At 36.0% G+C, this 25,788-nt stretch overlaps 1 protein-coding gene across 1 annotated transcript; it reads left to right on the forward strand.

Annotated features, from left to right (window-relative positions):
- The first annotated feature begins 3,445 nt into the window (after positions 1–3,445).
- LOC120083076 lies at positions 3,446–24,151 on the forward strand. The gene is made up of 3 exons (XM_039038610.1): positions 3,446–3,896; positions 15,846–16,007; positions 23,640–24,151. Exons 1-3 carry the CDS (start codon positions 3,552–3,554, stop codon positions 23,772–23,774), a joined length of 642 nt encoding a protein of 213 aa, XP_038894538.1. The 5' UTR covers positions 3,446–3,551; the 3' UTR covers positions 23,775–24,151.
- The last annotated feature ends 1,637 nt before the right edge of the window (positions 24,152–25,788 follow it).

Below are 25,788 nucleotides of genomic sequence, written 5' to 3' on the forward strand. Positions count from 1 at the left end.
ATATCAAATATGAATTATTGTTGATGGCTAGCACGAATATGAATAAAGACAACAAATAAGATGTGGGTATCTTGACACAAGTTGCAACAACCATATGTGTGGTATGAAAGAGTATTTCTCTAAAATTGGACAACAAGTCCAACATGGTTTTTTGAAAAAGAGGAACATTAGATTGAAAGTGAATGGAACTATTAAATTATCACTTGAGTTTCTTGTGTGCATAAATTGAAAAATAACCTATGGATTATTGGCCAATTGTAAGAGAAAAGGCTTGCTATTTTATGTTTCAACATGGTACATGATAGAAGTTGTTTCTCAACCTATAACATATGTCTATTTTAACACAATTACTGAGGATATGGTATAAGATTCACATTGTATATATGGTCATTAAGCTTTTCTATGTCTCAAAACTCTTCAAGAAAATGAAATAGTGAACGATGTACTACAACTTAAAATTCCTTTCAGAATATGCAAAAATTGCTTAATAGGAAAATGACATAGGGATTCATTTTAAAAAAAGGAGCACTTGGAGAGCTTCACAAATTCTTCAATTACTGTGAGCTGATATTTGCGGACTAATAGCTCCATAAAAGTGTTAATTTAGACCAAATAAATCGTGTTCAGTTTAAGTTTTTTATGAGCTTAAATAGTTTATTTGTAGGGAATAGATAATAAGGAGTATTTCAAAGGCGTGGAGGGAAATCAAGGTCAAATAAGAGTAATTAGAAGTGGAATTGAAGGAGGTAGAAAGACCAAATTGCCCCTGCTTAGAGCATTGTAACGCACAAGATGACACTCAATAGTGCATGAAGACAACAAACCAAGTGTCGCAACTCTCTTCAGGATGAAACATAATGCAACATTATGGTGCATTGGGGGCAGTGCTGCAGCTTTGCAACACTCTCATGATGTACAAAGTGTTATTTTCCTTTTAGATCAAGTGTGGAGTGTTGAGGATCAAAATAATTTTAGATTTGCCCGATTTTGGCCAAATCCCTTGTCTTTTACCTTTTCTTGCTTTATAATTGATATTATAGAGTTGGGGATCGAGTTTTTTGATGGTCAGCTAGGCTCGAGATGCCAACTTAGAGGTTGGTTGAACTTGTACCTGTCCACATCCATCCCCGCCCTACCCCACTCCGTCCTGTGGACATCTTTATTTTGCTATTAATATTGTTAAGTTTTAATGATAATTCAATATCAGTATTATAAAATTTATTTGGTTGGTTAAAAGACTTTTGACAAGTATTTTTTGGCATGTCACAGATTCGTCACAAAATCAGCCTAAATCAAATCAGATCTCCATTATTTTCATCTAGATCGATTAGAGCTGCAAGGAGTTTTTATGGGAAGCTTAGCCCTTGGAAGTCTATAAAATGCAAAGATTTCATCCCTAAGGACATCAAGCTTCAAGCCACTTAAAAACTCTTTCATTTTTCTGGACTTTTTCTTTTTAGTTTTATGTAAGAACGTTTCTAGGGAGTTGTTGCTTGATCCTCTCTTAAATTGTAAATCTCTTTCGAGTACTTGATTCAAAAGAATAAGTGTAAGTGCTATTGTTCAACTCGAAAGAGATTTGACTTAGCTAGATTGAGAAGCAAGTTGGATAATAACTTTTCCTTCTCTTTCTTGTACTTTTTATTTTTAGAATAGTTTAGTTTATGGTTCTAGTAATTACTTTTCACTTATTTATGTTGGAAAAAAAATTTGTATTATTTTCCATTCATTAGCAATATGAGTTCTTTCATTATTTACTTCTTTTGTTCTTTATTTTTCATTACGAACTAAGCATCTTCTTGGGATTCAAAGATGTGGATATCTTGAGGATGGACTAAAAGTTCCATATGTGTTCTGTTACTTTTGCCCACCACTTGGTTTACGTTTGCTTTTACTAATTTTTTGCATATTGTTAACTTAGCTTGATCACATAAGTTAGTAGATAATGTTGAGTATGATATAGAAAGAATTAGATAATAAACCCTTTCATAAAAGTAATATAGAAAAAAAAAACCTTTGACATATGATTTCACTTTACCTTAGAAAAGCCTACACATTTATAGTTTCATGTTTTATAATGCCTATGGAATCATTAGATTTGCAAGTTTTATCTAAGTTTTAAATTAGCTACAGAGATATGTGTTTAATTGCTTACTCTCGTAACGGTGGTTCTCTGAGAAAGATGAATAAGAGTTGAATTCGATTCATGTTACTAAGTATCGGTTAGGTAGATTGCGAGAACAATTCGATTGCATACAACTTAACCCACTATTGACTTGAAAGAGCAATTTGCGTCGCATGTCAGATTGTGTTTGAGACTCTGAGTTTAGTTGAGCAAAGTAAATATGAGTGCATGTTGGACACAATATTCATATGAAGGTAGAAACTACTTTTGAATTCCATCTTTATCTTATATCTTTTCACACCATATCTTTCTCAGTTGTTTTCCACCATTTATTTTCTTTACTTTATAAGCACACTACAACTCAAATCATTTTCTTGGTTGCCACTGCAAACTTAGAGGAGATCTTTCTTTCGTTGAAATTGATTTATCATATTTCATTCCTTAAGAATTTGATACTTGGACTTGTCCACTTTATATTACTTGTTTGTAGTGTATACTTACAATTTACACCTAGAGATGTTTGATCCAGAGCCTATCATGCGTCTATTTGTTCAAACATGACAATGAGATCAATCGTCAATACTATGGTTTGTGTGCAAGGAAAGCTGCTTATCGGGACGAGAGGGTTAATAAGCTTAGTGAAATTAAGAGTCAAATTTCCAAACTAATCTATGTCGTTCGTTAGTTAACTCAGGAATTGCAAACATCGGACACATGCAAAATATGCTCTTTTCAAGTACCAACTTCTTAGGAAAAGTTTCACAAATTGACCCAAAAACCAAAAACTTTTCTACCAATGACCTCTTCCTAAAAGTTTTTCTACCATTGACCTTTTGTCCATGCAAAATTCCAAAATTACCCCAAATTTTAAAAAGCCTTTAGACCGTTTGGTATCCGCACACCTCTACGAATACTTTACAATGATATGCTTTAGTCTGAAGGTTTTTTAAAAGTGGGAGTAAATTTAGAATTTCGCACGGACTAAAGGTCAGTAGTCGAAAAGTTTTGAGAAAGAAGTCGTTGATGGAAAAGTTTTTGGTTTTTTAATATTTTGTGAAATTTTCCAACTTCTTAAGCACGTCATAATGTTATTATTATTATTATTATTTTTTCTAAAGTAGAAAGAAGAAGCCAGCGTAATCACTAAAATTACATACGGTACATTTATTATTTTTACTTTAATCTTATTATTATGTGTATATATATTAATCAGATATCGATTTTGAAGGGCCAGGATTTAACGGAACGAGAAGGAAGGTCCTGGATGGAGACACGTGTTCAGAAAAAGCCATCTCTGTTAATAAGACGAAGCCAAAAAGCATTTTAGAGGGAAGGAGATAAGAATTTCCCAATTTTAATTTTTCCCCCGAAACGGATCGGACGCCCCACCGTGACGCCAGCGCCACCGATCCGACTGATTTGATTCATGGAGGGCGTTGGTGCCCGACTCGGCCGGTCTTCAACTCGCTACGGACCCGCCACCGTCTTCACTGGCCCGGTCAGGAAGTGGAAGAAGAAATGGATCCACGTTGCACCGTCGACCACCGCTTCCAACAACCATTCCCACTCTCAGCGCCACACTAACCCCAACAACGTTACCGCCAATGCCACTGCCAACTCTACTACCAACGCTTCGCATCTTTTGCTTTACAAGTGGACGCCTATTACACAGAGTCTCAACAATGGCAACGCCGATGAAAAGAACGCCGGCAAAGAAGAGACCCCGACGGTCACAGAGGAGCCTCCTCGCCGGAAATTTAAATACATACCGGTACCCGCCTTTTTCTTCATCTGGGTTTGTTGAATTTTAAAGTTTTGAATGCAAAACGGTAGCTTTGTTGGATTTAATTTACTGGGCTTTTGGTTTTGTAGATTTACGTGAGTGTCTGAATATACTTGTAGGCGATTGGCAAATGTGTAGGTACGAATGTGGACCTTTGTAATGTCGTGAGAATTTGGAAGCGCCGCACTTCCTACCTTAGCCACGTAGTAAGGTGCATATATCCTATTTAGGCTTCCAGTTGGGGCATAACCCTAGGGCTTGCTTATGTTCGGATCCTGTGCTTGTGAAATTTCTAAAGTGTCCATCGTGGAATAAAGATTTTTTTAAGAAGTGTGGTGGATTAATGCCACGCGTTTATTTTCTCTATTAGGACAATGGACTTTTCCAAATTTTTTACCATTTATGATGGTTTGATTATGATATTGTCCATTCGTATCTAAGCTCCATAACTTAACTCTTAGTTTCACCTGTAGGCCTTGTAGTACCATTTCTTTTGGATAGAAACAACTACTTTCATGAAAAAGCTTGTCAAATTCTTACATACCAATGATACCATAGGTTTTCTTTTCTCTACTTGGACTATGGTTCCATCCTGAAAAAACCCTTGAGCCCTCCCTCCTCTGTCCAATCTTTACCACATCAAGAGTTTAATCTTATCCAAGTTAGTTATTTTTTTTTTTCAAAACACAATCTGTTCGATAGGGCTCACCTACATATCAAATTGCGAGATAGTCGACACCTATCGCTCATTGTGGCATAGCACTCTTAATAATCCTCCCTCCAAACAAAGTTCTATTGAGTCTCCTTCCAACGATCTTTGTTTTCGAGCATGTTGCCTTTACTGTACAGATCCCAATTGTTAAGATAAACTATGGCCCCCTATTTTTTGTTAGGCACCTTAGAATTTATTTATAATTCCACATAATCATGTCTAAGCCTCGACATGTTGTTTGACATATGAGGATTTTATTGATAGGATCAAATTTGTGGCATGACTTTGATAAGACGTGTTAGAATAATGGATCTTTCCATATCTCTATAATTGTATTATATTATTGCTTTTGGATTAAGCTCTCATGATTTTGTGTTTGCTTGGTTATTTTTTTAAAAGGAAACAAGTCTCTTTATTAATATAATTAAATGAGACGAATGCTCAAAGTACAAAAGATATCTACAAAGAGCATAAAGCATAAAACCTAAGGATTAATAGGCGCACTCGGACATCTCAACTAGTGACACCCCCTTAGTGTCCTCATCATATCGTACAAATTAATCTCAACGAAAAAGTGCTCGATGCTAAAAATAGTCCTTGCAATGAACCAGTAAAGAAACAAAAAGATAGCTTTCGATCAAAACTTCTACAACAAAATATAAAAAAGAAGAACAAACATCCAAAAGCAAGAGCACACTATGCTGTAAATCTGAATCTGAAGTCTTCAAACTTTTGTCAATCCTCATGTATGAAGGCCTGGCAATTTAAGCTTATTTCTTGTAATGAGTAAGCTGCAAAGGTTGTAGAAAGAGAGCACCACAATGAAGCATTAAGCCTAGCAGCCTCGAAACGAGCAAACCAAGGAGTTTCCTTGTCATGGAACACTCTTTGGTTTCTTTCAAACCAAAGTTCAACGAGCAAAGCTTTCAAAAGCGTTGTTCTTCCTCCTCTTGACAGATTATATCTTCTCCATTTATCCAATTTGTTCTGCAGTTTATCTATTACCGGCTGCCAAAACTCCACCTTTTTAGGGTAGCCACCCAATGGAAGACCAAGATATAAAATAGGGAGGGTGTTCTATTTTGCAGTTTAACCTTGAAGCTACTGCCAGCAGCTTGTCTTCTTCAACATTGATTCCACAAAGGGCAAACTTTTCCCAATTAATTTTCTGTCCAGAGCACCACTAAAAAATCGCAAGAATTTTCCTAAGCTTATCAATCATTTCATCCTCATATTTGCAAAACAACAATGTATCATCCACAAACTGAAGAATGGAAATGTGAACTTTATCTTTTCCCACCAAAACCCCTTCATATTTCCACTTTTCATGAATTCTAGCAATTAAAGTACTTAGAACTTCACTAACTAAGAGAAATAGGAAGGGGGAGAGGGGATCCCCTTGCTTAATTCCCCTTGCTCTCTCCCTTGGTCTTCCGTTAATGAATATGAAGAATCTTGGGTTAGAAATACAACCCATAATCCATGTAATCCATTGGGAATGAAAGTTTTTTTCCATGAAGAACTTTTTCAAGAAACTCCCAATTTACTCTATCGAAGGCTTTTTCTCGATCAAGTTTTAATATCTAATCTTTTTTCTTCTTGGATCTATAATCCTTCACGGTCTCATTTGCAATAAGAATTGGATCTAGAATTTGTCTCCCTTCAATGAATGCACTTTGTGTAGGGGCTATTATACTTGGCGTGATCTTTGTAAGTCTCTCCGCAAGAACTTTGGCTATTATCTTATAGACAAGAGTGGTTAAGCTGGTCTATAATCCTTCACTAAGACTGCATCCTCCTTTTGAATTAAACAAATAAAGTTTTCCTTAACACGAGTTAAGCTTCCCATTACTGTAAAACTCCTCAAATATGTCCATAAGACTGCCCTTTAGTAAATTCCAGAACTTAAGGATGAATTCTATGGTATAGCCATCCGGTCCAGATGCTTTATTCTTTCCCAATGCCTTGATTGCACTTTTAATTTCTGATGGACTAAATCTAGTCACCAACTGACTATTTTGCTCAATAGATACTCTTGGCCAATCCAAATTTATGGGGATAGATCGAGTACCCAAACATTTTGAGTAAAGAGTGGAATAATAACCCAAAATAATATCTTCAATTTCTCTAAACGATTAGTTGGAATGCCTTAATCATTAGTCAGCTCTGAGATTAAGCTTTTTCTCCTTTTTGCTGCTAGGAAACGAGGAAAGAATGCCATATTTTCATCTCCCAAGTTTAGCCAATTTAACTTGCTTTTTTGCATGAGATTTCTTTCCTCTGACTGATAAAGATTCATCAAATCTGCCTTCAAAGAAATTCTTAAATCTTCTTCCACCGAGAAATCTTCGTAGTATTCAGCTTGCTGGTCTCAACTTGTTATTGCTGGTCTCAACGTTTTAGAGGTTATTGATGCATTTTTTTTAGTGAGGGGAAGGAGGTCCAACTAGTTAGTTGGGAGATTAGTGTCCTGTCAGCTGCGACAAGGGTGGGTTAGGCTTTGGGAACTTGGAGAAAAGAAATGTCACATTCTTAGCTAGGTTTTGTGCTTACCTCTAGAAGTTGATGTTGACACTTTGTGGCATATACATATATTTTGTTTTATTATTTTTGGTAACATACAGTAAGACATTGTCTTCCTCATTTTAACAATTTTGTCAAGTCCTCCACGAGCTTCACTTCCAATTTTGGAAAAACCATTGGAATCGTAATTTTTTTTAATAGAAACAACTGCGTTCATTGAGGAAAAAAAATGAAAGAATACTAGGGCATACAAAAAGATCCGAGCCCACAAAACCCTTAGAAAAAATGGCTTCCAACTAAGAAAAATATTTCCTAACGAATAATTACAAAAGACCTTTGAAACCGAAGTCCAAAGGGGGACGTGAAACCTCACAAGGGATGAAACCTCATTGGGATCCCTTTCCATGCCACGAAATGCTCTATTGTTTCTCCCACCCCAAAGATCCCACAAAATCACACATACCCTGCATCCCAAAGAAAATGACCTTTCTCTTTGAAAGGTGGATGGAGGAGGAACTCCCCGATCATCAAATGAACATCCCTCTGATGAGCGAGCACAAAATCAACTTCTTGAAAGAAGTCATTACACACAGATCTAGCAAATTGACCCTCTCAGAGAAGGTGATCAAGGTTTTCTTCCGCCGTTCGACAAAGGATACTACACCAAGGGCCATAATGAAACTCTATAACCTTTTCCCTTGACTTTAATGCCATTCATTGCAAAAAGATGCCTATGTTAATTCTGTCTATTTGTGGATTGAAAACTTTCCTTGCTTTATTTTATAACTTGCATATGAAAGAACTTTTTGACCTTGAGTTTGAATTTGCAAACTTATATTCACTGCCCTTGTTGCTGCATTTGGTGCCCAATGTCTCCAAATCCTGGTGACTTTCGTATTGAAAATCTTTTATGCTTGTTAGATTGGTCGATTTTCCTTTTTGCCAAATTCTGGGAGACTAAAACGTCTTTTTATTTATTTTTATCAGAAACTTGTAAAATGTATAACTCAAAAGCCAAGGACAGTGTACACTGAGGAAGAGAGTTCCCCTTCGCAAAGAGAATTAATTCTCTTTCAAATTGTTTCATAATACAGTCTTGTATAATCTACTGCCTCAATGACGTTGGAGGTATGAGATGATTTTCGTTTGGCGGGGAGCTAACGGACATAGCAAAATCATGGATTCTCATGTCAGATGTATTTCTTTCATATTTGGATTGAATTGTCATCTTCCTCATAAGAGTTATGGAGGTTGTCAGGAGCTGTTATTTTGATTGGAAAAGTTTCTAGTAGAGTGACATGTCTGCTTAGCATTTGGTCCCTCATTTATGCCTTACTTGAAAATGGGATTTCTTGATTAAGAAATTGTATGGACATGCATTTTGTTGATGTCTTTTGAATTTAAAGTACAATTCATATACAATATGATTTTTTTTCTTACCAATGAAGTAACATCTTCATTGCTCAAAGGGACAAACGTGTGTACATCTCCTGCTTATATGGGCCAAATGGGGCTTTCATACACGAGTTCTGATTGTAATTATTCGCTAGGCAACAATATTTAGCTGGAGCCCCTTTCTTTAAAGGGGTCTTTTGTGGGCTGGTATTTTTGTATGCCATTGTATTCTTTCATTCTTTCTCTAGTTCTTTCTTAAAAAGAAGGGAGTTCTAGTTCTTTATTGTTGTGTGTGTTTGGGTTTGGAGGGGCACTGCCCATAGACGTTCCTTGGGACTTATCTTGCAGTGCCTTAAACTGGTATGGTACTCTGGATCTAAGGTCAATTTAGTGCTGTATATCTGTGGTAGTTGCTACGAAGCTAGTTGGGTTCAAGATCGGTCAATTTCTTTGGAAGAGTTTGTAAATTTATGTCCTCAGTTTAAGCTTTTATAGTCTGAGAATTTCCTTTGGTCACTTCTGCGTCTGCCAATACCCATCTTTAACATCCATCAAGAAAATCTTCAGTAGTAATTGAAAATAGCGAAGGTGTATGGGCAGTTGGTCTTGTTCTCTTGCTGGATAATACAGCTATTTCTTTGAATGTCCAATCAACCTTGTATTGTTTTCTTCCTTCATGAATTAATTGTTTATTAAATTTACATGAAATCTAAGTAGGACATGTCAAGCAAAAGCGTCATTGTCTAAGACACCATATATATTGTTGTCAATTGTCAATAGACATCAAGTACAGTATCACTATTTTCATTATTTAATTTAGTCAACCTTGTAAGGTCATGAGTGTTCCTTTTTGTTTCTTTTCATTTTTTGAACTGTTTAAATGTTTCATTGATAAGATGATATATACAAAAGGGACGACCAGGTCTTGTATTTTTGGTTTGGAGAGCTTTCTTGATTTATTTGGTTAAGACCATGTGTGGATCCTTTTCCGATTTTAGTAGGCCTTCTTTTTTTGATGTTGGTCAGCATCTTTTGGCCCTTCTGTTTTCTTTCAATTTTCTCCATGAAAGTAATGACAGTTTAATTGTTTGATTAAAAGAGAAAACAAAACAATGAGGGGGCAACCCCAAACAAGAAGGGACCATAAGAAAACCTTCCAGCTCATTAAAAGGTCATTTGAGCTATGATTTTTAAAGGAAGAGAAGAACATTTACACCAACCAAGAGCTAGAACAAGAACACTATCAGCAAAAATTTGATATTGCAAGTCCTATTGTTCCTTTCCATCCAAAAAGCTCCGCAGAATGGCCCTGACTGTTTACAGGACCTCTTTATTCTTCTTGTTTGTAAGATTGTGAGTTGGCTTTGTTTTTCGATCTAATGCATTTACTTGTGCTTGATAAATGCTTGATACTTTCATTTCCGATAATTACATTGTTGTTGATGGTACTTCACCTTGATTCGTTAAACTTTGGTGGTTTTGATTGAGTTAGCACATGCCAAAAGTGCCTCTTAAATGAAGTGAGGCCCCCTTAGTGAGCGCGTGCCTTGGAGCCTCACATTATTTTAATTAAGAACTTGAAATTATTCTCCTAAAAGCCACATTTCTCTGTGGTCAAATTACAAGTTCAATGAATTTTTAGGTTTATGTCTATTTGTTCATTGAACCCTTTTTTTGGATAAGAAACAATTTCACAAAAGTGTTTAATAAGTTTTTAAACTTTAGGTTTGTGTTATTTGATTCTTGAACTTTAAAAAGTATCTAATAGGTTTTTGAATTTTTAATTTTTTATGAAATAGATTCTTAAATTTTCAATTTTGTGTCTAATAGGTTTTGATTTATTCAATTTTTATTTTGATTTATTATTTTAATTCACAATCCTACTACACACAAAATTAAAGTTTAGGGGCCTATTAAACATAAAATTAGATTTTTATATTCGATAAGTAAGTTGATTTTAAAACTTCCAAACATATAAGGAATGCATGGACACAAAATTGAATGTTTGGGGACCTATTAGACACAAAGTTGAAAGTTCAGGGATCTTTTAGACATAAAACTTGAAAGTTTCATGAACTACTCTAGGAAGCGGATACGATAGGACACAATGATGTGCCAATTTCTAAAAAAAAAAAAAAAGGATACAGATATGTTGTAGATACGCTATTTTTTTAAAACTTTTTTGGGGATATATGTAAATTCGACAAAAGGTACTAATTTAGTTGTGCATATAATTTAAATTTAACTTTTCGATTGGATTCAACTCATCTTGCCTCCTCATGATGTTCTTGTTCTTAGGCTTTCTCTAATTATTCCATTCAAGACATTTGTTTGAATTGGAATGCATTCATTTTCTCTATTTAAATTAGTTTGTATCTTTTATTTGAACTTTTATTTTCAGTTTTTGCTTTGTTGTATTTTGAGCATGAGACTCTTTCATTATATCAATGAAAGGACGTGTTTTCTTTTCAGAAAGAAAAAGAAAGATGATAAAAGAAAGAGATTTAGAAAGGGAAGATGTAACTAATAAGTTAATTAAAGGAGATTTAAAAAAAGAAGAGAGGAAACAGGGGAAAAATCGTGAACAATGGTGGTGGCAAAGCTAAAGGGAACAAAGAATGATGACAGTGGTGTTGGTGGCGGTGTAGTGAGGATGGTGCTTGGTTGTGAATCGCAGATGCAACAATGAAGAAAATGAAAGTCTGCTAGGTCTGTTGTCTGCAATAGTTAGGGACTCAGGGTTTTTAATTTTTAATTTTATATGTTTTCTCTTCTTATTTTTGTTTCTCTTGGGCTAGCGCAACTGTGGGCTTCTAAATAGGATTGGGATGTGGGCTTTAAAGGGGGGAAAAAGAGCTCCATGTGTCCCCTTCACATATCTCGTGAGGACACGCATTTGGTTTTATTTTTTTAAAAAAATTGGGTTACACAAGTTCACTTATTGGACACGTGTCTAGAGTGTATTTGGACGAATTCTTATTTGACATGTATCTGATAAAATTTTCTACCCCAAATGAAGAATTCGTGCATCATAGACTAAACTTTTTTTGTTTTTTGTTTTTTGTTTTTTTTTTTTAAATTTTGATATTACAACTTTCATTGAGAACACATGAAAGAATACAAGGGTGAAAAAACTAGGCCCACAAAAATCCAATCAATGGAAAGGGGTCCAACCAACTAAAATGTTACATAAAGAGTAGTTGCAAAAGGTCTTCGAAATCAAAGTCCAAAGAGAGACATAAAACTTAACCTAGTCACATGTCACTAGGGTTTCTCTCCAACCCTCTAAACACTATGTTATTTCTCTCTCCCCATAAAATCCATAACAAGGTGAAGGTGCACACACCCTTGCTTCCCAAAGAAAGTGGCCCTTCTCCCTAGAAGGTGGATAGAAGAGGAACTTCCCGATCGAGCCACTAACACTTCTCTATAGAGCCAATGTGAAACCAAACTCTTGGCAAAAGAAATTCCACGTCGACCTCACGAACTCACAACTCTAGAGAAGATGATTCAAGTCTTCCTCGTCCTTCTGACAAAGAATACAACGAAAGGGACAAACTAACGAAAGTAACTTCCTCGTAAGCTGATATATCGAGTTCACACAACCTAGTAGAACTTAATAAGAAAAAAACTTAACTTTCTTTGGAATCTCAACCCTCCACAAGGCATCAAAGATGGACTTACTAATGGGAGAGGTAAAAAAAATGAAGGTAACTTCCTCATAAGTCGGTAACAAAGGTAAGGAAGGTATCACAGGGTTTAGGGACCAACTAACGAAGGTAAGGAAGGTATCATAGGGTTTAGTGACCAACTAACGAAGGTAACTTCCTCATAAGCCGACTCATCTAGTTCACATGACACAATAGAACTCACCAAGAAAAACTTAACTTTCTTTGGAATCTTAATCCTCCACAAGGCACCAAAGACAAACTTACTAACGAGAGAGGTAAACTTGTAATTTAATCTCACTCTAAAATAGCCTCCTACTAAAGATTTTAAGATAGATCGATGAAGAGGTATGGGGAATTTTCCTCCCTGATGGTGGGGAAAAGATTTGTTTGTTCTTAATATAATTACCAACATTAACCAACATGGTGTTGACCTAGTGGTAAATAAGAGAACATCCCCTTGATAAAGGGCTAAGAGGTCATGGGTTCAATCCATGGTGGCTACCTACTTGGGATTTAATATTCTACGAGTTTCCTTGACACCAAAATGTTGTAGGGTCAGGCAAGTTGTCCCGTACACTCACGGATATAAAAAAAATACCTACACTATAGTCTTGGAATAACTTTTGGTGGGTGGGGGTGGTTCTTTCATCGTAATAAGGAAATCCTTTCTAGCCAGATTGTTATCTTCTTGCTGGCACTGTGAAGAAAAGCTTCATGGCTCCGCAATGGAGTCTTATTCCATATCTTTTTCTATTAAAGTACATGATTGGAGCTTTATAACTTTGGGAAAGAAATGTAGAATAGACATGAGATGGGCATCATTAAGATACCACCTAGCCAGAAAGAAGAACCTAGTTCGAGAGAGATTAGATATAACTCATGAGGGTGGGCATTTGGTGTGCAGGTCCAACAATTAAGCTTGGGATGTTAAGCATGTGGTTAAGCTGGTTTAGAAAATTTTTGTTTAGAGTGCAGGTTCAAGAAGTCTGTATTTGGGGTGTAAGTTTAAAAAGCTTGGATTTGGAGTGTAGGTATAGAAATCCTGAGTTTTTGTAATATTTAATTATATTAGACCAATTGTTAGATTTTAGATTAGTTTAAGTTTGTCATTTTAGTTATTAGTTCAAATTGACAACCTTAATGATGTAAAAAAATTGACTGACTTCAAAAGAAAACACATTAAGTTGTTTAAAATGACCATGTAAAAGATAAAGTATGTTATTCTAATATGATTAGTTTTAAATTGAATGTATGCTACTCTTGAAGCTTGGGTGAGCTTAGATAGCCCCCTCATTCCCAACCCATGGGCCAAACAATCCCTAAAATGGTTACACTGTTGTCTAGAGACTTCTTTTGGGGATGTGAATATGGATACTTGTAGCCATTTGGTCATTCAGGACTCAGGAGTGCTTCCTTATAAATGGTTATGAAATTTATCAAATGAAGTTGATACTCTTTTGATAAAGCCCCCAGTAATATGATTTACTTAGGCCCTCTTTCTCTCAAGATAATCAAGCTTAAACTAGCTGAAGCCTAGGGTTTATAACAAAATCTCCTGAAATACTCCTTAGCTAATTACTATACTCCAATAACACGCCTAATTATATTCTACTAGCACCACTAGCATAAGGCTAGGATTCTGATGGGTAACTTGTCAACAAAATTGGTAATTTTTGGAGGTCTCACAATTGAGACTTAAGGTGGTGGACTCATTGATTAATGGATGGACAGTCATTTTTTAAGAAATTCTTTTTGAGAAAACCTAGTAGTGGAGATGGTGCTGCTTGGTTGGCCAATTTTTGAAGAGGTGCAACTTTGCTCATTCCGTGTGGAGTTATTTTTTGAGGTGTATGACTTTCCGTTGGCCCGCTATAGAGACTGATTGAGATGATAGAGGAATTCCTTCTCCATTTTCCTTTAGGGAGAAGGATCGTTCTTGTGGCTTTCAGGGGGTGTGCACTCTTGTGGAAGTGGAATCTTTGGGTAAGAGGAACGATAATATTTAGAGACTTGGAAAGGGACTTGGATGGTGTGTGATCCCTTGTTAGAATGTGTTTCTCTTTGGGCTTCAATTACAAAGGTTTTTTTTTCCTCTTTTGTTCTTTTTTTTTTTTTGGTAATTAATTGATGGGTGTTGTTTTATAGGATTGGGGGTCTTTTCTTTAATGGTTTTCCTTTTCTGTGTGTTGTTTTTTTGTTGTCCATGTATTCTTTCATTGAAGTTGTTTCTTAATTAAAAAAAAAAAAGGACAATGGAAGGCTAGTCTCGACATGTGTTCTTTAGGGGGGAAAAAACTTTCAATAGTCTATAGACATGATGAAATTTGGAGCAATGGACAACATGATTTCCCCCTTGGCTATGAGCACCATATCAAGCTTCTCTTATAACTTTTTCTCCAAATAATTGGGCACCTCATCAAGGACCTTAAAGAGGGAAAAGTAGGTTGGAGAATTGGACAAGATTGCCTGGTCAAGGGAAAAGCGGCAGTCTTCGTTGGTAAACGTAGAATCTTTTAGCTGCCTGATGAATACAAAACATTAGAAAGTACGTTGGCTGTCTATGAACTTTATATTGTTTTAATGAACACTGTTAACAAATAGATACTTCGTTGACACTTGCAACATTTAAAGCTTTGTAATGCAGTTATAAACTCTGTTTTTCCCCCTCTTCTAGAAAGATAGGATGCCTCTTTTCATCTTATCCCAAAAAAAACTTTTTTTTAATATCCTTTTTTTGGTAGGGCATATATATTAGAGTGTTACTGATTACTCCGCTATTTTAATCCCAAGACTTGACCGTTTCTTTTCACAGTTATTATCATTTTGTGTAGGGGGGCTATTTATCTGATCGATATCTTCACATGGAAAACGATCTTTGGTTGATTTCCTCCCCTCTCTCCTCGACTTCTCTTTGTTCCTCCGAACTCCAGAAGTTGAACTCTAAAGAAGATTCAGATTTTGTTCTTGCCTTGTTGTCCTTGGGAGGATCATTCGTTTAGACTTTGTTCAAAGAGACTCGTTGGCCCCTATAAGTGTATCTAGCGTACACATCTTGCTGAAGATTTGAATCACTTTGTTACAAGTTTTCGTTTTGCCTTGCTTTGCTTCCAAGGTGTGGGGTCATCTGTGGCCAGACATTTTTGTATATCTTTGGATTAGAGGATGAATCTGAGATGATTAAAGGAAGGTTGTTTTGGTATAAAGACTGTAGCAAGTGATCTGTTGATGTTTTGTTGGTTTTCATAGTTAAGAAAGACGACTTTTCTTTAATTTAGGTAGGTCCTGGGAGGTGTGGAGTTTTGCACATTATACCATCTCTCTTTTTAGGATACTTTTCACTTTTGTTTGTTTGTTTTTTTGTTTTTTATTATTATTTTTTTTTTGCAATTACCCCCCTAATATTGATCACCAACAGCTGGGTTTTCTTGAAGGTATTTCTGTTGCTTTGGTGTTTGTGCAGTGTGCCCCTTTTGTATTTCATTGGTACCATTTATCTTAATGGAAGATGGTTTTCCACAGGGAAGATCTGTTATATAAGAAGCTTCATAATTATGATTTACGTCCGCCCCAATCTAAATTATAAATAAGTGGAATGTTTGGAGGCTGGAAAGTTTATTTATTTGTCTTCATGTGCAGATTGCTGTGTTAGAGGAGCAGAAAAACGAGGCTGCAGAAAATGAAGCTGCTGATAATGTTGAAGATGAAGCTATCAAATCAAATGATGTTGCAGTAGCAACCAAGGGGGAGGTTCAAGACGAGAAACCAGATATTAATGATGTGCCAATGGAAGAAAGTCAGGTAACTTACTTTTTGTAGTCGTACCAAGTATTTCAATCCGCCACTGTATACTTGTTTGGGCTCTTTAGCAACTTGAGAGTAGTGAACCTTTCAAAATTAGTTGCACGCTATGCTTCATGTGCTCAATGTAAAAAGGATGAGCTATACAACACTAACTTATTATTAGTAACCCCTCGTAACAACTTGAATCTTTCCTCTCGGCCCCACAAGAAATTCACCACTCTCCCATAACTAATTTCCCTTCTCCATTATTTACATTTAGTTCTTCTCCTCTCTTTCTTTTTCTCATATATCTTTTAATAACCAGGGGTCTATCACTACTCGTCCCCAAAAAACCACCTTGTCCTCAAGGTGAAAATCAGGAAATTGCTCAGCAATATGTAATCTGTTTTGGGTGTTTTTGGGTGTTTATGGATAAATAGAGTGCTTTGTCGGATAAGGTTGGAGTTTAACATATACCCAATCCAAGATTGCAAATTCTACTTCCCTTTGTTTGGTATACACGAAAGCCGTCATGCATTGTTGTGTTCTCTAGTGTAGCCTTTAAATTCCTCAACATATCATCTCTCTCTTTCAAAGAGTATTGACCGCACCTACCACAACAGCTTCGTTTTCATAAGATATAAGTGGTGGAATTGGTCAACCATATACCACCTCGTACGGAGATTTCTTTAATGATGTGTGATAAGAGGTGTTGTAGTTATATTCTGCCTATGCAAGCCAATTTGACCACTTAGTTGGTGTCTCCATAGTAAAACATCGTAAGTAAGCTTCTAGTCCTCAATTGACCACTTCCGTTTGACCATCAGTTTGAAGATGATATGAAGTACTCCGTTTCAGTTGACTACCCATTAGCTTACATAATTCTTCCCAAAATAAGCTTGTAAATACCTTATCTCTGTCCAACACAATACTTCGTGGCACACCGTGTAGTCTTACCATTTCTCGGAGGGACACTGTTGCCACAGTGGCTGGTGTGAACGAATGATTTAGAGCAATAAAATTGATGTAGCCTAGGAGATAAAAGGAGAGAAATCTCCAATAATAAAATCAAAGTCTTTATTATGAATCAAAAGTTGCCAATACAAGAAGACAATCTCTCTATTATGGAGAATTGGAAAGTAAACTAATTCTAATTCTAATTAATGAAAGAAACTAATCCTAATCCTAATTAGTGAAAGAAACTAATCCCAATCCTAATAAATCAAGGAAACTAATCCTAATTCTAATCAATCATGGAAACTAGTCCCATTCCTAATCAATTATGGATTTGACCATAATACCCTAACTTATCCTAATCCTACTACAACATTCTATCCCTAAAAAAAAAAAAAAAATTGTCCTCGAGTTTTAAAACGAAAATGAAGATAAAAATAAAAAAGTAAGCCACTTGAACGGACACATCTCTGAACATCGGCGTCAATAACAACAACCAATTTTCACAAGCCACACCAATATATCAAATATTTGATTCTTGAAAGGGAAAATTATTTCCATCAATACTATCATCAATGAACCCAAGAATTAAGTTAAAAAAATCATTTGTTAAAATATATGCAGACTCCTTAAGGAATGGTGGAAATTTTTTTTCAATTTTATTCAAATTAGGCTACCCATGAGTATCTTTTTCTTCCATACTTAGAATTCACATCCTCCCAGTACGTCCTCTGATATAACCTTGATCTTGGTTGTTCTTGAACGATTCTGGATAAATCTTGGACATTTTTTCCATACCATAGGTGTTGTCGATTCTCTTGTTGTCTTTCTTGGTGTTCAAGACTAATTTCCACTCTATTCTCTTGTTGTGGTGGTAATTGTGGTTGGTTGTGTGGCTCAGTTAATTGATCTGACCAATTGGACACATTCGGTTTCATCTTCTTGAACATCTCCATCGTTGATTTCATCAATTAATAGTTCCTCATCACTTGGTTCGAATTGAGCAACCTCCGCGTTAGTTCCATCGATTTTTTCTTCTTCTAACGCAAGCTCTTCTTCAATTGATTTTTTTTTCTTCTACTCCGTTCATTTTTTGCGCAATTTCACAACCCATTTGGATGAGTTCTTGATCTTCTTTAGTGAATAAATGTTATTCTTGATGGTTTCTTGAAAAATCTTGAAGATTATAATTATGCCTTTCTTGAATTTTTTCCAAAAGAACCCAAATTTCATGCATTCTCTTCCGAAAGTCCTCTTGATAGATGTTTTTATTTGAATATTTTTGTTTTCTTAAAAATGTTTCGACCTCTAAATTTGTGTTGTATTGATTCATGAGTGTTCTTTGATGTTGGTGATAATAATTTCTTTCACACTCTGAATCATCTAACTCCCAATTCTTACGTCGATCTCTTGATAAACCAGTTTGATTGGATCGTTGTGCTCTTTGTTGATAATATCGCCTGGTTATTCATTCCAAATTGCATTAGAATTTTCATCGGAATTGCTAGAATCACTATAATCAAATTTCAAATGTGGGTAATGATAGGTTCTTTGAGAAAATCGAGCATGAGCGGAGTTATTATGTTGGAATTCTTCTTCTGAATCACTTGAATAAAAATTTCAACACTGCTTTGGGGAGGAAATTTGACTTTCTTGCCTATACCAATTGCTATATTTTTTTTTTCGTCATCTTCCTTGATCGGTAATGGTCCATTCTAGTAAAATCTTGAAAAAAAAAAAAAAAATCTCGGTATCTTCTTTCTTTTCTAAAATTTAAAGGATTCCCCCTGTATAGGCGTGGACTGTTCAACAACGAGCACAACTCACGAAGCTCCCTTTTGCAATCGGCATCGCCAAGAGTTTTCCGATCTTCCACCGGTGGCAGTCAATGTTGGTCCAGACGGCTGCTCTGAGACCAAATTGATGTAACCTAGGCGATAAAAGGAGAGAAATTTCCAATAATAAAATCAAAGTCTTTATTATGAATCAAAAGTTGCCAATACAAGAAGACAATCTCTCTATTTATATAGAACTGGAAAGTAAAACTAATCCTAATCCTAATTAATCAAAGAAACTAATCCTAATCCAAATTAGTCAAAGAAACTAATCCTAATACTAAGAAACCAAGGAAACTAATCCTAATTCTAATCAATCTTGGAAACTAATCCCAATTCTAATCAATTAAGGATTTGACCATAATACCCTAACTTATTCTAATCCTACTACATGGGCATACTTAGATAATCGATCCACCACCACCAAAATTGCATTGTATACTTCGGATTTCGGTAGCTCATCAACGAAGTTCATAGTGATGTCATCCCAAATTATTTCCATTACAGGGAGTAGTTGTAATAATCCTATCAGTGCTAATGACAGATACTTGGACTGCTGGCATATAAAGCAGTCACCCACAAACGATCGTACACTAGATTTCATACCTTTCTAGAAGAACTCCTTAAGGCGTTGATACATTTTGAGGGTTCCATTATGACCTTCGACTGGGTGATTATGAAATTCTTGAAGCAAGAGAGGGATCGATCGTGGGTGATATTGAAGGTAGAACCACTCTCTGTTTATAGAGCAACAAATCTCCCTTCACGGAATATCCTTTCCTAGTTGAGTCTCCAGCTTGTATAGCTTGTCGGATTTGCTTCGATTTTTCATCTTGATCAATTTGATCACTGAATATTGCTGAATTTAGTCTGTCCACGCAGCTCAAAGTGCCTAGTTCCAAGAAAGGCCATCAGTTGTCGAGTTTTCCAAACCTTTCTTATATTCAATCACAAAACCATACCCAACCAACTTAGCCACCCATTTTTAGTATTCACCAGCGATAATCCGTTGTTCCAAACAAAACTTGAGACTTTTCCGATTTGTTTGCACTGTGAATTTTCGCCCCAATAAATACGGCCTCCACTTTTGCACCGCCAAAACTATTGCGATTAATTCTCGCTCATATATCGCCTTCAAATGGTGAGTGAAGGGTAAAGCATGACTGAAAAATGCAAGGGGGCGACCTGGTTGCATCAACACAGCCCCTACTCCCACTCTCGAGGCATTTGTTTCTACCATGAATGGTTGCTTGAAGTATGACAACTCCAAAACAAGAACTTCTGTCATTGCTTGCTTTAATGTCTCGAAGGTGGTTTGAGCCTCATTGTTCCATTGGAACTTGTCCTTCTTGAGCTGTTGTGTGAGTAGAAAAGCAATCGAGCCATAATAGCCATTAATTTGCAGTAATAACCCGTCAACCCAAGGAAGCTCCATAGATGTTTAATGGTGGTTGGTACTGGCCACTGTTTCATAGATTCAATTTTCGAAGGGTCAGCTGGTACCCCATCTGTTGATATCAAATAATCGAGGTATTCAATTGTTGATGCCGCAAACGTACATTTTTTAAAATTTTCCACTAGCGTATCTTTTTATAAGATTATAATGTCATAAAAGAATCAAGTAAAAAGGATCCTCTAATTGAAATTAGGAATTCGTTAATGCTTGCAGTACCAAGGACAAGTGGTTTATGTGATCATGAGCAGAGGAGCTATAAACCAATGTCATCAAAGAAAATCATAACAAATTTATGCAAATAGTGGCGTAGGATGTCATTCATTATCGATTGAAAGGTTGATGGAGCATTGTGCAGCTTGAAGGGCATCACTAGAAACTCGTAATGTCTTTCATGGGTTCTAAAAGTCGTTTTGTAGACATCCTTTGCTGTTACCCTGATTTGATGGTACCTGGATTTGAGATCAATCTTAGGGAATACGGTTGTCCCCGTCAGTTCATCAATGATCAGAATAGGAAAGTGACATGGGATCTTGCTTGATTGAGAGCACGATAATTGACACAAAACCTCCATCTACCGCCTTTTTTCTTTACTAATAGCACCAGGCTGGAAAAGGGACTGGTGCTTGGCTGTATAACCCTTGCATTCAGCATCTCTTCCACCAAGACGTTCAATCTCATCCTTCTAGAACTGTGGGTAGCGATACGGACGCACGATTACTAGACCTTCCCTAGGTCTCAGCTCAATGGAGTGATTGTGATGTCGCATAAGTGGTAGACCCTCAATCGGTTTAAAAACTTCTTGATATTTCTGTAGGACCACCTATATTTTCGGACTTAGGGTGGTTTGATCATGATTGAGGTGAGCATCATTTATTTGAGCCACTATTGCATTCAACTCTGGTAGGATCCATTGGCCTTCCTCCCTCACGAACTTCATTATGGATTTCAGGGAGACTTAGGATTTCATTAAGCTTCTGTCCCCTTTGAGTTGCACCTTCCATTCACCAATTTGGAAGTCCATTTTAGATGTGCCCCAATCACATTCAACACGACCCAATGTCTTAAGCTAGAGAACACCTAAAATAACATCTACACTACCCAACGACAAGGGGGGAAAATCATTAATAATAGTTAAATTTGGAAGGTTAAGAACCACACGTTTGCAAATGCTAGGGGTGTACATAAAAGCATCGAAAACCGATCTGACCGATCAAAACCGACCGAATTAAGGACGGTCAGTCGGGGCTAGGGGTCGGTTGTTTGGTTTTCGGTTTTTCTGAAAAAAAAAATTTGAAAATCGACCGACGTATATATATATACATATAATTTTAGCAAGCTCATTACCACCAACCTAAGTCCAAACCTACTATTTTAGTATTGATTTATTATTATTTTTTATGTTGCCTAATTTCTCAAATCCATTACATGATTTATTTAAATTTTTTCATAAAAAAATGATTGATTTAAAATTAAAAAAGTTGTTAATTTTATTAACTTAACAATAACACTTTATCAATTCATCTGGCTTTTCTTAAAAAAAAGAGACCAAACTGACCAACCGATTGACCTGACTGATGGTCGAGTGAATTTCACTTTTTTTTTTTTGGTCGGTTTTCGGTGTTGGTTTTACCGACACTGACTGATCGATGTACACCCCTAGCAAATGCCCTTTTTCTTTAATAGAATTCCCTGTTCCTAGCATAATTTCGTAGCTTGAGGTTGGAGATCGCGACAGACAGTGTATTTATCAGTTATTTGTTGATGAAGTTGTGTGAGGCTCTACTATCGATTAACACCACCATGTCTTTATCTCCCACTTTGCCCATAAGCTTCACCGTTTTGGGTGTGTCAATCTCTGCCAGGGAGTTGAGAGATAATTCAGCAACTTCCATTGGATCCATAAGCAGAATATCCAACGTATAGGGGGAATTTCATCGACTTTCTCAACTTTGAGGTTTCCTTCCATGGTGAGGTCCTCGTCCTCGTCATTATAAAGCAATAGATTCAACCCTTTTTTATAGCGATGACCTGGAGTATACTTTTTGTCGCAACGGTAGCATAACTCCTTGTCTCGTTGGCTCTGCATCTCATTGTTCGATAACCACTTAAATGAACCGACGGTGAACGATTTTTCCATTCACATCGCTTAGGGTCATCAAAGTCGATGAACCAGCCGTACTTTGACTAGGGTTAAGGGAGATAGTTCTGGTTGTTGGGATACTCGAGTTTGTCTGACTGAAGTCGAATTGGTGCCTGATGATGTAACAGATTCGCTTGCCTTAGTCGATGGGCTTGGGCTTCCTTCACTCCATTTCGTTCTACGGGCTTCTTCAATATCCTTAATCAATTGGGTCATCTGCATCTTCTCCTTGATGCCTACCAATTTGAACATCCTCATCTCCACTTGGATATCCTCCTTCAGCCCACTCATGAACTTGCTCTCCAGCGTTTCATCAGACAGATCCTTCAACGGCCCAAATGTTCAAATCGGCATCGATATGCCCTCACTGTTCCCTCTTGTTTCAGGGTGAGGAATTGAGCTCATCGATCTTCCTCTTTTGTTGGTAAAAAAACAAAGCAACATCTGCTCTTTCAACTCTACCCAGGTGTCCATCGGCATTCATTCCTTCTCCCATTGTTGCCATTCCAATGCCTCCCCTTCTAAACAGAATACAGCTGCCTCAATCTTATCCTTCTCCGACACCCCTTCTAAACAGAATACAGCCGCCTCGATCTTATCCTTCTCTGACAATCAATTGACGACAAAGTATCGTTCCACTCGATGGAACGATCCTAGTGGATCATCTCCTATTTTTCCTTTGAAAATTGGTATCTCAAGTAATCTTAAAAGCATATCGAATAAAGGTACCTCTCTTTTCTTTTTCTGACGTACTTCCGTTCTGCCTCCTCGACTGCCGGTTGTTTGCCTTTTTCTGTCACTATTCACTCGGATGAAGCTGATTTCACACCGTCATCTATCGTACCTCCTCTCCTTGACACGCCTCAAGTGCTGCCAGCATTCCCTGTTCCATGATCTCTCCCATCGCTTCAAATCGAGCTGACATGGTGTTTTCTGTCAGTTGTTGCATCTCTGCAAGCTGTTGCTCCATCCGAGCTTCCATACCCACCTGTAGCAAGGTGAGATGTTCTTCAATCGTAGACATTCGAGCCTCCATTTTCTTCACAACCCGAATCTTTCCTCTCAACCCCACGACAAATTCACCACTCCTCCATCCCATAACTAACTAATTTTCAATCTTCATTAATACATTTAATTCTCCCCCTCTTTCTTTTTCTCATATATCTTTTAATAACCGGGTCTATCATAACCTTTGACACTAAACTTCATCTTTATCTTATGTTAAACATGTATAATGGTTGGGCTTTTGATTTCATTGGTCTCAGGACAACGATCATCCAGTGCGTCAAGATTTGAACGAAAGCACTTTGGATTTAAGTCTGAACTTGAATGCTCTCGACGATGGTGGCGAAGCTAGTTCAAAAGCTGATCACGTTAGAGATGGCAAGAGGAAGGGCTAACCTTAGAGTGTGTGGATTGCTTGGACCTGTCATTCTACATTTGAGAAGCAGCTGCAGTTTCGTCCTTACCAATTCAATTCTCTTATTGGAACTGAGTTACTTGACATCCCACATCTCTGCTAATCCCGGAAGTATATGGTTCTCTCTAGTATGATTGCTTATTTGAGCTAATTTGATTTGTTCACAGAAAATATACAGTATCAATTCTTTTATCCTTAAAATTCGATATCAATGTAAGAAACTGTAACGAGAGCCCGAGGAATTGTGTACCAATTATCCACATGTTGAGATTTTAGTTTTATTTGATTTCCACTGTCAAAATGATTGTCTAATGGACTCACAATCCCTGCTATTATAATGACATTTTTTTACTCCCATCTCTACTCCATGCTCTGTTCTTACCAAGTCTAGTTTTTATTTTCAATTTTGGCTAGCAATTGTTTCTTTCTGTTCCATCCATGGGAAGAAATGAACACGTATGCCCTTTGTTGCAAAATTGAGGAAGCATCAACTACTTCATAACAAATTAGATGAGAAAACCATCTAATATAAGGTCTTGTTTATGTAGGAATGAGAATGTGTTTCGAATCAAAATGAGAATGTTATTCTTTCGTTTTTACTAGTTGTCTATATTGGAATAAGAAGTTTATTGATGATGTTTACTTTGTGGGGACTGAAATGTGAAGATGGAGATTATTCTAGTCTAAGGTTTGGTCCGTTATTTATTTATTTTTCGTTTAGTTTTGGACTCGAATATTGAGTTTTTTAAATAGGTTGCCTAATTTATCTGAATAGATACGTTAAATCGTGTGTCAAATACGTATTTGGGAAGTATCTAGAAGTATCGGTATTTGATAAATGTCTGATACTGATTCTTTGCCTCACATGAAGTATCTGTGCTTTATAGATGTTTACTACACTAAACCGTTGGGAGTTGATATGGGTATTAATTATATATACTAATGTTATTTGCATTTGCATATGTTATTTATTGTGAAAGCTTCATTTTCATAAAATAAATATTTAACAAATTAAATAGAAAATTTGATTCTAAGAAAGAATAGATAAAGATGTTTTTTAAAATAAAAAGTGAATAAGAAACAAAAAAGATTGTAATCTAATCAATTGGTCTCAATTTATAGATGGAAGGATAGGTATGTAAAATAATTAATTTATTTAGGTCGTTTGGATATTAAGTACAAGTTAATAACTTAAGATATACATGTCTAAGATGATAAATGTTGTATTATGCCTAAGATGATAAATTTTGTACTTGAATATGCATATGATAATTAAATTTAAAAGTTAAATATTTGTATTTGATACTTTTGCTTATGACAATAATTTAAATCATTAAATCTTAGTTAGATAATTTATAGATGTTATTAATTAATTAATAAATAAATTAAAAAAAAACGTACACATCTATATTACATTAAAAGGGGTTAAGGAGGAAAATTTTTACCTTCTTGTTTTGCCCTTAATTTTTTAATATATTTATATTAAACCCTCACTTTAATAGTTAGTTATTAATAATTCTATTTAAAGGCCACTCTCCATAGGAGACGACCATTTGCCAATCCACCTCTCAAGTCAAATATCATTCTATACAAAATAATTAATTTTTTTTTTCTTCCATGCAATTCACGATTTCTACAAAACATGCAAAACAAGACAGTAATCCTACATTTATTTTGTTTACATTTTTTAGGAAATTTTGAATTTCTTTTGTTTTGATTTATATTTGTTTATGAACAATTTATCTCTTCTTCTTTCTTTTGTTTTGCTTTTTGTTTCGTATATACAAAGAGGTAATTAATCTTTTTCTTCTAGACAATTCAGCACTTCTACAAAAGGGTAAACTGTATTAACTAATTTATTTTTAGGAAATTTTGAATTTATTTTATTTTGATTTATATTTTTTTTTTATTCCTCTTCTTTTTCTTTATTTTGTTTTGTTTTTTGTTTCGCAACTTTTGGTATAGCGTTGTATGGGTTTTGTTCCCTGCATTTT

Source organism: Benincasa hispida, chromosome 8 (genome assembly GCF_009727055.1).
Source record: "Benincasa hispida cultivar B227 chromosome 8, ASM972705v1, whole genome shotgun sequence".
NCBI classification, from domain to species: domain Eukaryota; kingdom Viridiplantae; phylum Streptophyta; class Magnoliopsida; order Cucurbitales; family Cucurbitaceae; genus Benincasa; species Benincasa hispida.

Bases quoted from the DNA above. Each gene is read 5' to 3' on its own strand.
- LOC120083076 (XM_039038610.1), top strand. From the start codon at position 3,552: ATGGAGGGCGTTGGTGCCCGACTCGGCCGGTCTTCAACTCGCTACGGA. The intron at 3,897-15,845 runs GTACCCGCCTTT...CTTCATGTGCAG, and splicing joins GGAAATTTAAATACATACCG to ATTGCTGTGTTAGAGGAGCA. The intron at 16,008-23,639 runs GTAACTTACTTT...CATTGGTCTCAG, and splicing joins TGCCAATGGAAGAAAGTCAG to GACAACGATCATCCAGTGCG.